Source organism: Oncorhynchus masou, chromosome 31, assembly GCF_036934945.1.
Source record: "Oncorhynchus masou masou isolate Uvic2021 chromosome 31, UVic_Omas_1.1, whole genome shotgun sequence".
NCBI classification, from domain to species: domain Eukaryota; kingdom Metazoa; phylum Chordata; class Actinopteri; order Salmoniformes; family Salmonidae; genus Oncorhynchus; species Oncorhynchus masou.
Genome location: NC_088242.1, coordinates 75,000,668 through 75,015,494, shown reverse-complemented (window position 1 = coordinate 75,015,494; position 14,827 = coordinate 75,000,668). Strand labels below are relative to the sequence as shown.

General features: G+C 43.3%; 1 protein-coding gene and 1 long non-coding RNA gene across 2 annotated transcripts; one reads left to right on the top strand and one right to left on the bottom strand.

The window, feature by feature from the left end:
• Positions 1-543: 543 nt before the first annotated feature.
• LOC135524432 (cleavage and polyadenylation specificity factor subunit 5) lies at positions 544-6,214 on the top strand. Its single transcript, XM_064951961.1, has 7 exons — positions 544-817; positions 1,139-1,339; positions 1,518-1,581; positions 2,121-2,210; positions 5,320-5,395; positions 5,557-5,671; positions 5,810-6,214. The coding sequence occupies exons 1-7, from the start codon at positions 696-698 to the stop codon at positions 5,829-5,831; spliced, it is 690 nt and encodes a 229-aa protein (XP_064808033.1). The 5' UTR covers positions 544-695; the 3' UTR covers positions 5,832-6,214.
• On the bottom strand, positions 3,598-7,453 carry LOC135524433 (uncharacterized). The gene is made up of 2 exons (XR_010452957.1): positions 6,933-7,453; positions 3,598-4,149 (listed from the first exon to the last, which is right to left on the bottom strand). It is a non-coding gene; the product is annotated as an uncharacterized LOC135524433 (long non-coding RNA).
• Positions 7,454-14,827: the final 7,374 nt, after the last annotated feature.

The following is a 14,827-nucleotide window of genomic DNA, read 5'->3' as shown; positions in this document are numbered from 1 at the left end:
TTGTATATTTTAACTTTCTTTTTCGCCCAGAGTACACATTTTTTTTATTGCTATTTTATTATTGCTACTGTACCTACACTCTTAAAAACTGAAACAGAAAAAAATGTCAAATAAAACGTAGGAAAATCCATGAGGGAAAAGCACGATGGGATGTGGGATTGGTAGAGAGAACAGTAGAGGGCTCTGAAAACTATTATTGCTGAAATAACCACTTCCTTTTGTGACTAGAGTCTAATACTTCCTGTGGCACACATCAGATGTCAGATGTCATGATAGATAGAACAAACTTCTCGCCAGGATAGTCAACCGAAATTAATAATTAATGTATGTGTGTTATATTAAACATAGAGAGAGTAAAATGTACGCAAGCAATAAACATTTCAGAACTACTAGTCGAATATGACATGGAAGAGATGACTAATTTTGGCAAAGATATTTATTTATAGACTAATACACTTAAAACAGCAGACAATACTAGTGCCTCCCCCGCGATCAAACCGATATATAAAAAGAAAGCCTAACGTGGTCGCAGCAATAAAGAATTGAGTGCGTGCATGTTCACGCGAAGGGGGAGAACACCGGAAATAGATTTTTTTTGCGGAAAGAGTAGTGTGCTGAATTTTGGATCAGTTATCTAATGTTTTCTCTTCATTCGTGTTTTTGATTTTGACATATCCTGCTTATTTGGTGGAACGATGTCGGTTGTACCTCCCAACCGACCTTCAACCGGTTGGCCACGCCGTGGACTGAACCAGTTCGAAAACAAATACATCAGCCCGTCTTCCAAACCTGTCACGCTGGAGAGAACCATCAACTTGTACGTCGCTAGCTATGAAGTGCACTTGTTGTTTACCTGTAACTAGATAGCGGAATTTCATTTTCGGTGTTGGGTTTTTAACTAGTTAGCTATAGTGTTTCTGAATATGTGATGTCGTAGGCTAAACAAACAGGCCCACCTAGCTCGTTACGACGCACAGTGCTCTTGCATGTTGCAAACACAAAAACATTCCCTACTTGTGGAGTAAAGTCTAATTATTGTACAATACAATTGCGTAGCTAGTTAGTTACATAGCATGCAAACACATTAAGAGTTTACCTAACTAAGCTGCTAACATTGTATTGGGATTGGCCCTCGCAGATATCCCCTCACGAATTACACGTTTGGCACAAAGGAACCTCTCTACGAGAAGGATAGCTCGGTAACGGCTCGGTTCCAGAGGATGCGGGATGAGTTCGAAAAAGTAGGCATGAGGCGGGCAGTGGAGGGTGTTCTGATCGTACACGAGCACAGGCTACCACACGTTCTACTGCTGCAGTTGGGGACAACCTTTTTCAAACTGTGAGTTGGTTCTCATCCCACCTCTGCACCTTGCTTGGTGCCAGTTACTAATGTGTAAGCAACTAAGCATTTACAAGGAAAAGCTTGACACTTCTGTAACTGGCAGGAGCATATAGTCCAATTTTTAAAGTAATCAAAAAGTGCCCCAACTGTATTTTTGAAACGTAATTGTGTGCAGTCCTGGTGGAGAATTGAATGCAGGGGAGGACGAAGTGGATGGACTGAAGCGATTGATGACAGAGGTAGGCAGGCTACATGGTCTTCATTCAGAATAGTATCATGAAACGTGAAGTGATCATCTGGAAAGGTTTGCTTAGTGACAACAAAATAATTCCATTTACTTTGGGTGGAAAACTGGGAGTGGCATAGAGGTTGGAAACAATTGGTCAGCTCTGACAAGTTGGAAGTGGCTTATCACTGGCAACAATGGACAATAGAACCACTTTGACATCACGCTGCAGACCATTCTAGGTAAAGGGTTATGTATTTTTCAAAATGTCTCATGTTGAGCACTATTGAAGGGTAACATTGATCAGTATTTGATTTAAAAAATACTCCACACAGTAAAATTACGAGTGTTGGATTCCAGGGCAGATGGAGCAGCTGATTATTTTAGTTTCATTTGAGCTGGTTAACCATACCATGACTACCTAGACTTCCCATTTGCTTGTCTACTGGATAATTATTTTCTGACATAGCATGCATAGTTGTCAGAGACTGAAACTTGATTTTAGTTTTGATATTAGTTCAACATATGTGTTTTTCCCACATCCTTGTCCAGATCTTGGGGCATCAGGATGGAGTGAAGCAGGACTGGGTGATCGATGACTCTATTGGAAACTGGTGGAGACCCAACTTTGAGCCCCCACAGGTGGGTTACCAAGGAGTTATCCTTCCTGTCCTGTTACGCGAAAGGCCTCAGCATGGTTCGGCTGGCTAGGCGGACCAAGCGAGTGTGCTCGCATACTCCCTTAAAACTAGAAAAAAGCTGCAATGGTACTTTGTCCATCTTGAGATGCCGTAGCCAGTATACCTCAAAATAGAAATAATTAATATAAGTTAACTCAGGAAATCTGTCATTAACTTTGACGTTTTGGCTGAGGATATCTTAGTTGTACAATTTTACATCAAAGATGTTTGGTGCCATATTTCTCAAGTGGAAAAATGTGCATGAAAATGATTAGTCACTCGTTGAATGACAACAAACACTAAATTGAAGAATCCCTACTGTTGACCAATCACCGACGAAGGGGTGACCGACTTCGGCTTACCCCCAAAAATGTGTGCACCAACAGCCCAAAAAAACCTTGCTGAAGGCTAAAACAAACAAAAACGTCACAATGTTGTCATAATATATGCACAAACTGTTTTGGAAGGGAAGTATGCAGGGACCCCTTAAAGAACCCATGGTTCATACTATAGTTCTCAGACGAGGCACCTGACCTGTCCCAGGTCTCTTTATTTTTCATTGGCTTTCACACTTATGCTTGCCTTTTGAATTTGAATACAGTGCCTTCTGAAAGTATTCAGATCCCTTTACTTTTCCCACATTTTGCTACGTTACAGCCTTATTCTAAAATGTATTAAAAAAAAGACAAATCCTAGCAAATAAAAAAAAAAATATTACAAAAAAAAATATTTACATAAGTATTCAGACCCTTTGCTGTGAGACTTGAAATTGAGCTCCGGTGCATCTTGTTTCCATTGATCATCCTTGAGATGTTTCTTCAACTTGATTGGAGTCCACCTGTGGTACATTCAATTGATTGGACATGATATAAATGGAAGATGTTTGGAACCACTAAGACTCTTCCTAGAGCTGGCTGCCTGGCCAAACTGCGCAATCGGGGTAGAAGGGCCTTGGTCAAGGAGGTAACCAAGAACCCGATGGTCACTCTGACAATGCTTTGAAGTTCCTCTGTGGAGGTGGGAGAACCTTCCAGAAGGACAACCATTTCTGCAGCACTCCCCCTATCAGGCTTTTATGGTAGTGGCCAGACGGAAGCCACAGTAAAAGGCAAATGACAGTCTGCTTGGAGTTTTCCAAAAGGCACCTAAAGACTTTCAGACCATGAGAAACAAGATTCTCTGGTCTGATGAAACCAAGATTCAACTCTTTGGCCTGAATGCCGAGTGTCATGTCAGGAGGAAACCTGGCACCATCCCTACCGTGAAGCTGTGGGTATGTTTTTCAGAGGCAAGGAATGGGAGACTAGTCAGGATTGAGGCAAAGATGAACAAAGCAAAGTACAGCGAGATCCTTGACAAAATCAAATTTATTTATAAAGCCGCCCTTACATCAGCTGATATCTCAAAGTACTGTACAGAAACCCAGCATAAAATACCAAACAGCAAGCAATGCAGGTATAGAAGCACGGTGGCTAGGAAAATCTCCCAAGGAAGAAACATAGAGAGGAACCAGGCTATGAGGGGTGGCCATTCCTCTTCTGGCTGTGCCGGGTGGAAATTATAACAGAACATGGCCAAGATGTTTAAATGTTCATAGATGACCAGCAGGGTCTAATAATAATAATAATGCTAATAATAATCACAGTGGTTGTCGAGGATGCAAAAGGTCAGCACCTCAGGAGTAAATGTCAGTTGGCTTTTCATAGTCGATCATTCAGAGTATCTCTACCGCTCCTGCTGTCTCTAGAGAGTTGAAAACACGTCTGGGACAGGTAGCACGTCCGGTGAACAGGTCAGGGTTCCATAGCCGCATGCAGAACAGTTGAAACTGGAGCAGCAGCACGGCCAGGTGGACTGGGGACAGATGGAGTCATAAGGCCAGGTAGTCCTGAGGTATGGTCCTCCAAGAGGGAGAGAAAGAAAGAGGGAGAATTAGAGAAAGCATACTTCATTTCACACAGGACACCAGATAAGACAGGAGAAATACTCCAGATATAAGAGACTGACCCTAGCCCCCCGACACAAACTACTGCAGCATAAATACTGGAGGCTGAGACAGGAGGGATCGGGAGACACTGTGGCCCCATCCAACGATACCCCCGGACAGGGCCAAACAGGAAGGATATAACCCCACCCACTTTGCCAAAGCACAGCTCCCACACCACTAGAGGGATATCTTCAACCACCAACTTACCATCCTGAGACAAGGCCGAGTATAGCCCACAAAGATCTCCGCAACAGCACAACCCAAGGGGGGACGCCAACACAGACAGGGAGATCACATCAGTGACTCAACCCACTCAAGTGACACCCCTCCTAGGGACGGCATGGAAGAGCACCACTAAGGCAGAGAATCCCAGTGGAAAGAGGGGAACCGGCCAGTTGGAGACAGCAAGGGCGGTTTGTTGCTCCAGTGCCTTTCCGTTCACCTTCACACTCCTGGGCCAGACTACACTCAATCATAGGACCTACTGAAGAGATGAGTCTTCAATAAAAACTTAAAGAAAACCTGGTCCAGAGCGCTCATGACCTTTCACCTTCCAACAGAACAACGACCCTAAGCACACAGCCAAGACAACGCAGGAGTAACTTCGGGACAAGTCTTTGAATGTCCTCTGGATTTGAACCTGATCGAACATCTCTGGTGCGACCTGAAAATAGCTGTGCAGCAACACTCCCCATCCAACCTGAAAGAGTTTGAAAGGAACTGCAGAGAAGAATGGGAGAAACTCTCCAAATACAGGTGTGCCAAGCTTGTGAAGTCATACCCAACAAGACTTGAGGCTCTAATTGCTGACAAAGGTAGTACTTCAATAAAGTACTGAGTAAAGGGTATGAATATTTCTGTTTTATTTTTAATGAATTCGCAAAAAACGATTTTTGCTTTGTCATTATGGGGTATTGTGTGTAAACTGATTTTGGGGTGGGGGGATTAATAAAGTTTTGAATACGGCTGTAACCTAACAAAATGTGGATAAAGTCAAGGGGTTTGAATACTTTCCGATGGCACTGGACTTCAAAATCCATGTCATCAGAATCCATTAAGTTGGGGTTTTCTGTTTTATCTACAGTACCCCTACATCCCAGCACACATTACCAAACCCAAAGAGCACAAGAAGCTCTTTTTGGTTCAGTTGCAGGAAAAAGGTAAGTTGACCAGCCTGTAATGTTTAAATGTGACAGTTCATATCAATTGATTGATATTGATTGCTGTGGTTATCACCTGTATATAAGAGCTTTAAGAAGGTTAACATATTTTGATGTGTAGTTATGTTGATGTGGATATTGACCGGTTGTCTGTCTCCCAGCACTGTTTGCAGTGCCCAAGAACTACAAGCTGGTGGCTGCCCCTCTCTTTGAGCTGTATGACAATGCCCCAGGCTACGGGCCAATCATATCCAGTCTCCCACAACTGCTGAGTAGGTAAGGTATTCACCATACTGCTGTATATTCACCATAATATGAAATACCTTACTTGCTAAGACTCAAATCAGAGTACAACTGGCATTTTAAAGATGGACAAATGTGCATTATAGATTAGTTGTTCTATTTGTGTTGCAGGTTCAACTTCATATACAATTAAATCCTACTACTTGAATGTGGCGACACAAGGACTGTCTCTGTGAGTTCAGCCTGGGCAGAAGAGAATGGGCAAGCAGGATGTCACTACACTTCTCTTAAAACAGTCACCAGTGATACTACACATTTGAAATATTGAGCTGGATGTTGTTTAGAAAATAAGAGAATGTATTAATCTTTCTGTGTCAACTTTTACAGAACTATTACTTTGTGACAAACATTTTGTAGTCACACAAGTATTGATTTTCTATGTTTGTAGATGGGAGTTGACTGTTTTAGAACAGTTTTTAAATCATTGTAACATACTACTTTGTCATCTTTCATTACTTTTTAAGGAATTACCAAGGAGTTATCTTTTATTTTCAATTAAAGATGGCTTTAAAACAACTAAGAAACTGTTTCCCCTCTGACCAATTTTTCATATTGCTACCAATGGTAGGGTAGCTATCACACCAGTCTAAACAAAATGCAATTGTTTGTCTATTCCCAATTATCTACGCATGTTCCTATTTTCATCAATAGTGGTGTATAGAATGCTTTTCATTGACATTCAGAAGAGCAGAAGGATATCAAGGATTCTGTATGGAGGAATGGTCCAAGATCCCTCCCAACATGTTCTCCAATATCATAAAAATACTGTTGTTATCCTCGCAAGGGGAGGGTGCTAGAGTATTCAAAACAGGGGTGCCAATAATTTAGACCCGTGTCTTTATTGGTCATGTACACATGTTTAGCAGATGTTATTGAGGGTGTAGCGAAATGCTTGTGTTCCTAGCTATAACAGTGCAGTAGTATCTAAAAACAATTCACAACAATACACATCCAAAAGTAAAAGAATGCAATTAAGAAATATATACATTAGTTTGAGCGATGTCGGAGTGGCATTGAATAGAATACAGTATATGCATATGAGATGAGTAAATGGTATGTAAACATTAAAGTGGCCTGTGATTCCAAGTCTATGTATATTGGGCAGCAGCCTCTAAGGTGTCAAGTTGCGTAACTGGGTGGAAGCCGGCTAGTGATGGCTATTTAAGTCTGATGGCCTTAAGAGAGAAGCTGTTTTTCAATCTCTCGGTCCCAGCTTTTATGCACCTGCACTGACCTCGCCTTCTGGATGATGGAGGGGTGAACAGGCAGTGGCTCGGGTGGTTGATGTCCTTGATCTTTTTGGCCTTCTTGTGACATCGGGTGCTGTAGCTGTCCTGGAGGGCAGGTAGTTTGCCCCCAGTGATGCGTTGGGCAGAACGCACCACCCCCTGGAGAACCCTACGATTGCGGGCGGAGGAGTTGCCGTACCAGGCGGTGATACAGCCCGATAGGATGCTCTTAAGTGTGCATCTGTAAAAGTCTGAGGGTTTTCGGGGCCAAGCCAAATTTCTTCTGCCTCCTGAGGTTGAAGAGGCGCTGTTGCACCGCCTTCACCACACTGTCTGTGTGGGTGGACCATTTCAGATCGTCAGTGATGTGTACGCAGAGGAACTTGAAGCTTTCCACCTTCTCCACTGCTGTCCTGTCGATGTGGATATGGGTGTGCTGTTTCCTGAAAACCACAATCCGCTCCTTTGTTTTGTTGATGTTGAGTGAGAGGTTATTTTCCTGGTATCACTCTCCCAGTATCCTTAACTCCTCCCTGTAGGCTGTCTCGTCATTGTTGGTAATCAGGCCTACTACTGTTGTCGTCTGTAAACTTGATGATTGAGTTGGAGGCGTGCGTGGCCACGCAGTCATGGGTGAACAGGGAATACAGGAGGGAGCTGAGCACAAACGCTTGTGGGGCCCCAGTGTTGAGGATCAGTGATGTGGAGGTGTTTCCTACCTTCACCACTTGGGGGCAGGACCAAGTCCAGGACCTAGTTTCACAGGGTGGGGTTCAGACCCAGGGTCCGAGCTTAGTGATGAGCAATCTTACATAGGTATTCCTCTAATCCAGATGGGATAGGGCAGTGCGATGGTGATTGCATCATCTGTGGATCTATCAGGGGGGTACGTGAATTGAAGTGGGTCTAGGGTGTCAGGTAAGGTAGAGGTGATATGATCCTTAACTAGCTTCTCAAAGAACTTTATGATGACAGAAGTGAGTGCTATGGGGCGATAGTCATTTTGTTCAGTTACCTTTGCTTTCTTGGGTACAGGAACAATGGTGGCCATCTTAATGCAAGTGGGGACAGCAGACTGGGATAGGGAGAGATTGAAAATGTCCGTAAACACTCCAGCCAGCTGGTCTGCGAATGATCTGAGGATGTGGCTAATGATGCCGTCTGGGCCGGTAACCTTGAGGGTTAATACGCTTAAATGTCTTACATTGGCTACGGAGGAGGAGAGCCCACAGTCATTGGTAGCGGGCCACGTTGGTGGCACTGTGTTAGCGGGCGAAGAAGGTGTTTTGCTTGTCCGGAAGCAAGACGTTGGTGTCCACGACGTGGCTGGTTGTCCGTGATTGTTTGTAGACCCTGCCCACATACGTCTCGTGTCAGCCATTGAATTGCAACTCCACTTTGTCTCTGTACTGACATTTTGCCTGTTTGATTGCCTTACAGAGGGAGTAACTACACTTTGTGTTCGGCCATATTCCGTCACCTTGCCGTGGTTAAATGCGGTGGTTCACACTTTCAGTTTTGTGTGACTTCTGTCATATGTCCACCGTTTCTGGGTAGGGTAGGTTATAATTGTCACAGTGGATACATCTCCTATACACATCCTGATGACCTCAGTCACTGTGTCTGTTTATTCATAAATATTATTCTGAGGCTACCCAGAACATATTCCAATCCTCGTGATCAAAACAATCTGGAAGCATGGATTCTTATTGGTCAGACCAGCGTTGAAAAGACCTTAGCGGGGATACTTCCTGTTTGAGTTTCTGCCTATAGGAAGGGAGGAACAAAATGGAGTCTTCAGTAGATTTGCTGAAGGAAGGGCGGGGGAGGGCCTTGTAGGCATTTTGAAAAGTTGAATAGCAGTGATCCAATGTTTTACCAGGGCGAGTACTATAGTCAATGTGTTGGTAGAACTAAGGTAGTCTTTTCCTCAAATTTTCTTTGTAAAAATCCCCAGCTACAATAAATTCAGCCTCAGGATATGTGGTTTCCAGTTTGCATAAAGTCCAGTGTAGTTCTTTGAGTGCCATCGTGGCATCTGCTTGAGGGGGAATATACACAACTGTGACTATAACCAAAGAGAATTCTCTTTGGATGTAATATGGTCGGCATTTGATTGAGGTATTCTAGGTTTGGTGAACAAAAGGACTTGAGTTTCTGTATGTTATCACAATCACACCATGTCTTTATTCCTCTCTAGGCGATGTACTGAGAACCCAGATGGCTGAATGGAGGGGGATAGTATATCCCGAGAGAGCCATGTTTCCGTGAAACAGAGTGTGTTACAATCCCTAATGTTTCTCTCGAAGGAGATCCTTGCCCTGAGCTCCTTTACTTTTTTATCCAGAGACTAAACATTAGCGAGTAATATACTCCAAAGCGGTGGAGAGTGTGCACGCCTCCTGACTCGGACTAGAAGTCCACTCTGAATACCTCTTCTCCGTCGGCGGTGTTTTGGAGCAGCCTCTGGAATAAGTTAAATTGCCCTGGGGGGTGCGAACAAAGGATCCAATTCGGGAAAGTCGTATTGCTGGTCGTAATGCTTGTGAGTTACCGCCGCTCTGATATCCAAAAGTTTTGAGGGAGAGGTTGTTGTCCTGGCACCACACGGCCTTCCTATAGGCTGTCTCGTCGTAATCGGTGATCAGGCCTTCCACTGTTGTGTCATCGGCAAACTTAATGATGGTGTTGGAGTCGTGCCTGGCAGTGCAGTCATGAGTGAACATGGAGTGCAGGAGGGGACTGAGCATACACCACTGAGGGGCCCCTGTGTTGTTACCTACCCTTACCACCTGGGGGCGGCCAGAGCTGGGCGATATGGCCAAAATATCATATATATAGAAATATATACATATATGTGTGTATGTATGTATGGTATTTTTCTAATTTGACGTGGCCCGAGGGTGGCAACACATATTCTAAATTATTTCAATGGGTCTTTATCCATTCTGATTGTTTTATACTGTTCAATTCAACTTCAACCAAAAATAATTTCCTGCATTTCCATCAATTTCTGCATTTCCTGCAGTCATTTGATATCAGATCTACACTGCCACGATATGGGCAAAAATACTAGGCCTTATTTTTTACCAAATGTTTCAATTGCAATTTAGATCAAAACACTTTTGTGAACTTTTGGAATCATGGAAATAGAATGTTTGTAGAATAGAATGTTTGTTGTAATAATAGTGGGCACTTTGAACGAATGAAAATGCCATGGGTGAGTTATTGTGACAGGGTAGGAACCAAAGTTATTTTCAGTGTTTCCTAGAGGACCTTATAATCTTTGGCTACATTAAATCTTTATTCATATAGCCAACATAGTCATGCTTCGCCTATTCCTCTTTGATTCAGAAGATACTGTTGCACAACATGCTGATTTAATCCTCCACCAGTACTGGTATCAGGCTGTATTAGCTAGCTACGTTTGCTCTGACTCAGTACTTTTATTAGCTAGTTAGCTAACTAGTGATTAGCATTAGTGTCTAATACGATTTAGCTAAACTTGCTAAAAAAATACAAACTAGCTGTTTGCAGATGTAAGAACCACAAACTAATATTGTAATTATAGAAGGCTTGTGGATTTATATTAAGACCAAAGTGGAAACAACATCGTCATCAACATTGTTGCATGTACTGCATTGACCATGCAGACGGAAAGAAAGTGTCTCATGGTCAAGCAACAACAAATGTGCTCCTTGAGTGACTGGGTGGGACTCGGTCTGTGTGGAAGGTGGCATGGAGAGAGAGCCGAGAGGGATGACTCAAATAGCGGAGTAAGCTATAAAAATGGATGTTACACATGGCGTATCACATTTAACAAATCCAAACATTCAAATAATGTTATAGAATGTAAAGTAAAACCCAAACCCAAATCTGCTTGAAACATGTTGGTATTACAGACAGGGAGAGGTTGAAAATGTCAGTGAAGACACTTGCCAGTTGGTCAGCGCATGCTCGCAGTACACATCCTGGTAATCTGTCTGGCCCTGCGGCCTTGTGAAAATTGGCCTATTTTAAAGGTCTTACTCACTTCGGCTGCGGAGAGCGTGATCACACAGTCGTCCGGAACAGCTGTTGCTCTCATGCATGTTTCAGTGTTATTTGCTTCGAAGCGAGAATGGAAGTAGTTTAGCTCATCCCGCTCATGTCACTGGGCAGCTCTTGGCTGTGCTTCCCTTTGTAGTCTGTAATAGTTTGCAAGCCCTGCCACATCTGACTAGCGTCGAATCTTATGTAGCACGATTCGATCTTAGTCCTTTGTTGACGCTGTGCCTGTTTGATGGTTCGTCGGAGGGCATAGCGGGATTTCTTATAAGCTTCTGGGTTAGAGTCCCACTCCTTGAAAGCGGCAGTGCAAGCCTTTAGCTCAGTGCGGATGTTGCCTGTCATCCATGGCTTCTGGTTGGGGTATGTACGTATGGTCACTGTGGGGACGACGTTATCAAGGCACTTATTTATGAAGCCTGTGACTGATGTGGTGTACTCGTCAATGCCATTGGAAGAATCCTGGAACATATTCCAGTCTGTGCTAGCAAACAGTCCTGTAGCTTAGCATCTGCTTCATCTGACCACTTTTTTAATTGACCGAGTCACTGGTGCTTCCTGCTTTAATTTTTTCTTGTAAGCAGGAATCAGGAGGATAGAATTGTTTCTGTGTGCGGAGTAAAGGTGGTCTAGAGTTTTTTTCCCCCTCTGGTTGCACATTTAACATGCTGATAGAAATTTGGTGAAACGGATTTAAGTTTCCCTGCATTAAAGTACCCGGCCACTAGGAGTGGCACCTTTGGATGAGCGTTTTCCTGTTTGCTTATGGTGGAATGCAGCTCATTGAGTGCGGTCTTAGTGCCAGCATCGGTTTGTGATGGTTAATAGACAGCTACAAAGAATATAGATGAAAACGCTCTTGGTAAATAGTGTGGTCTACAGCTTATCATGAGATACTCTACCTCAGGTGAGCAAAACCTTGAGACTTCCTTATCGTGCACCAGCTGTTGTTTACAAATATACATAGTCCGCCCCCTTTGTCTTAACAGACGCCATTGTTCTATCCTTCCGATACAGCGTATATCCAGCCAGCTGTATGTTGATAATGCCGTTGTTCAGCCAAGACTCCATGAAGAATAAGATAGTTTTTAATGTCCCGTTGGTAGTTTAATCTTCGATTTTATTTTCCAATGATTGCATGTTCGCTAGTAGAACGGAAGGCAATGGGGGTTTATTTGATCGCCTACAAATTCTCAGAAGGCAGTCTGACCTCCGTCCTCTTTTTCTTGGGCTTATCTTCACACAAATGACAGGGATTTGGGCCTGTTCCCGGGAAAGCAGTATGTCCTTCACGTCGGGCTCGTCAGACTCGTTAAAAGGGAGAAAAAAAGCTTCTGCCAGTTCGTGGTGAGTAATTGCTGTTCTGATGTCCAGAAGTTATTCATACGAGACGGTAGCAGCAACATTATGTACAGAATAAGTTAAAAAAAAGAAGAAAAAAAACTAAGGGGAAAAAAACAGAAGGTTAGGAGCATTTCAAACGTCAGCCATCTTTTCCATCGCCATGATACCATCAAGACACAGAATCAAGGCAAAGCATAATCAAGACAAGGAATCAGAGTCAACCCAACTTCACAAATGCAACTTCAGATCTCCATTGCAGTTCAACTCATCAGATTAGTGTGAGCATTGCAGTAGCTTCGTGCGGGGCAAGTGATGATCAGACAGGTTCTTTGGCAGAATACATGTGTGTTTGTTTTTTTGTGTTATAAATTAGTGTTATTACTTTACACATCTTATGATTAGAAGTATGTAAGGATACATTGTGGTTTTTGCAATGAATTTCCTTAACTCATTAATGTTGAAAAAAAGTCCCCTCCCCTGCCTTATGCCCCACGAGCCTGGCAGTGGGTTTCTGCACTTGTCCTTGTTTCATGTGTCTTCCCACCTGCGCCAGGCGGTGAGTTCTAAATAAATAACATTTTTTTTATGTCTGCACTACAGACTGCTATATCAGTCCGCTAAGGTTATTTGATGTGTAGTATTTTGTGATTGCTAGTCAAATGTAGGCCAGTGTGGTTTCTCTAGACATTTATAGCTCTCGGTCTCTCAAAAGACAGACCACCTGTACCTCCTTCTGCTCAATCCTTGTGCTATTGACTGTTGCTCCATGTGTTTGAGGCTTGAAGTACTCAACCTTGTAGTCCAGACCTATACTCATGACATTCATATTTTTATTGAGGTTTGTCTTGCTTTTTCAGCGCCAAGAGATTTGTTCACTTGTATGTGCTGTGTACTGCAATTCAGCTTTCAGCTGCCAAGTACGACCTACTTGTAAAATTTGAATAAACTACTACTACAAAAAAAATTGAGCTTCACTGTTTCCGGTGAAAGACCAAATCTTCACCGCTGTCTGTCATTTGAATCCACAGAAACCAATTTAAACTGTTGTCCTGTTTCAGATGCTCAGCAACACTTGGTGGATATGTTACAAGTGAAGCTTTGAAATGCTGTGTGCCTTCTGTATATTTTAGAATGTGTTTCCTTCCTTTCATTAGAACTCATTGACCTGCTGAATGAAATGTTTGAAATATATTGGGTATCAGTGGCGGTCGGTGCCGTTTAAGATGAGGGAGGCCCAAACATGTTTTATAAGCATTCCCTTATTTCTATTCCCGCATATTGGAGAGTGAAGGCTGCTGAGGGGAGGACAGCTCATTATAATGGCTGGAACGGAGTTAATGGAATGGCATCTCCATGTGTTTGATACCATTCCACTAACTAGTTAGTGCTCCCCAACCTCCTGCCACCGACCTCCTGTGACATTGGATGATGGTCATTCATATTCTATTCACCCTAGCTCAATGTAACATCGATAGGTTTAGGCTACTACATGATACTCAACTTTTCCCTATACCCATCATGAGGTTGCTACAACCTAGCCTATGGCTGAAAGTTTACAACATTGGCGCACGGGTCGAGAGAAAAATTGGAGTAATCAAAGTGACAGACAGTGACGCATTCAATACCACCTTGTACACTCTTGCCTGCATGTAGCTGATTTGGCCGTAATCATTAGTCCAACGAGAGTTTCTATTGGACAAGTTCAGGTACACTATATATACAAAAGTATGTGGACACTCCTTCCAATTGGTGGATTTGGCTATTTCAGCCACATCCGTTGCTGACAGGTGTATAAAATTGAGTACACCACCATGCAATCTCCATAGGTAAACATTGGCAGTAGAATGGCCTTACTGAATTAGCTCATTGACTTTCAACGTGGCACCGTCATGGGATTTCACCTTTCCAACAAGTCAGGTCATCAAATGTCTGCTCTACTAGAGCTGCCCTGGTTAACTGTAAATGCTGCTATTGTGAAGTGGAAATGTCTAGGAGCAACGAGGGCTAAGCCCCGACGTAGACCACACAAGCTAACAGAACGGAACCGCCAAGTGCTGAAGCGCGTAGCGCATAAAAATAGTTTGTCCTCGGTTGCAACAATCACTACTGAGTTCCAAACAGCTTCTGGAAGCAACATCAGCACAAAAACTGTTCGTCGGAAGCTTCATGAAGTGGGTTTCCATGGCCCGAGCAGCCACACCCAAGCCTAAGATCACCATGTGCAATGCGAAGTGTCAACTGGAGTGGTGTAAAGCTCACCGCCATTGGACTCTGGAGCAGTGAAAACGTGTTCTCTGGAGTGATGAATCACGTTTCACCATCTGGCAGTCTGACAGACAAATCTGGGTTTGGTGGATGCCAGGACACTGCTACCTGCCTCAATGCATAGTGCCAACTATAAAGTTTGGTGGAGGAGGAATAATGGTCTGGGGCTGTATTTCATTGTTCGGGCTAAGCCCCTTAATTCCAGTGAAAGGAAATCACCAAACAATTCTGTGCTTCCAACAAC

Coding starts and splice junctions, on each gene's coding strand:
- LOC135524432 (XM_064951961.1), top strand. CDS start 696: ATGTCGGTTGTACCTCCCAACCGACCTTCAACCGGTTGGCCACGCCGT. Junction 818..1,138: donor CTGGAGAGAACCATCAACTT/GTACGTCGCTAG, acceptor TGGCCCTCGCAG/ATATCCCCTCACGAATTACA. Junction 2,211..5,319: donor CCAACTTTGAGCCCCCACAG/GTGGGTTACCAA, acceptor TTTTATCTACAG/TACCCCTACATCCCAGCACA.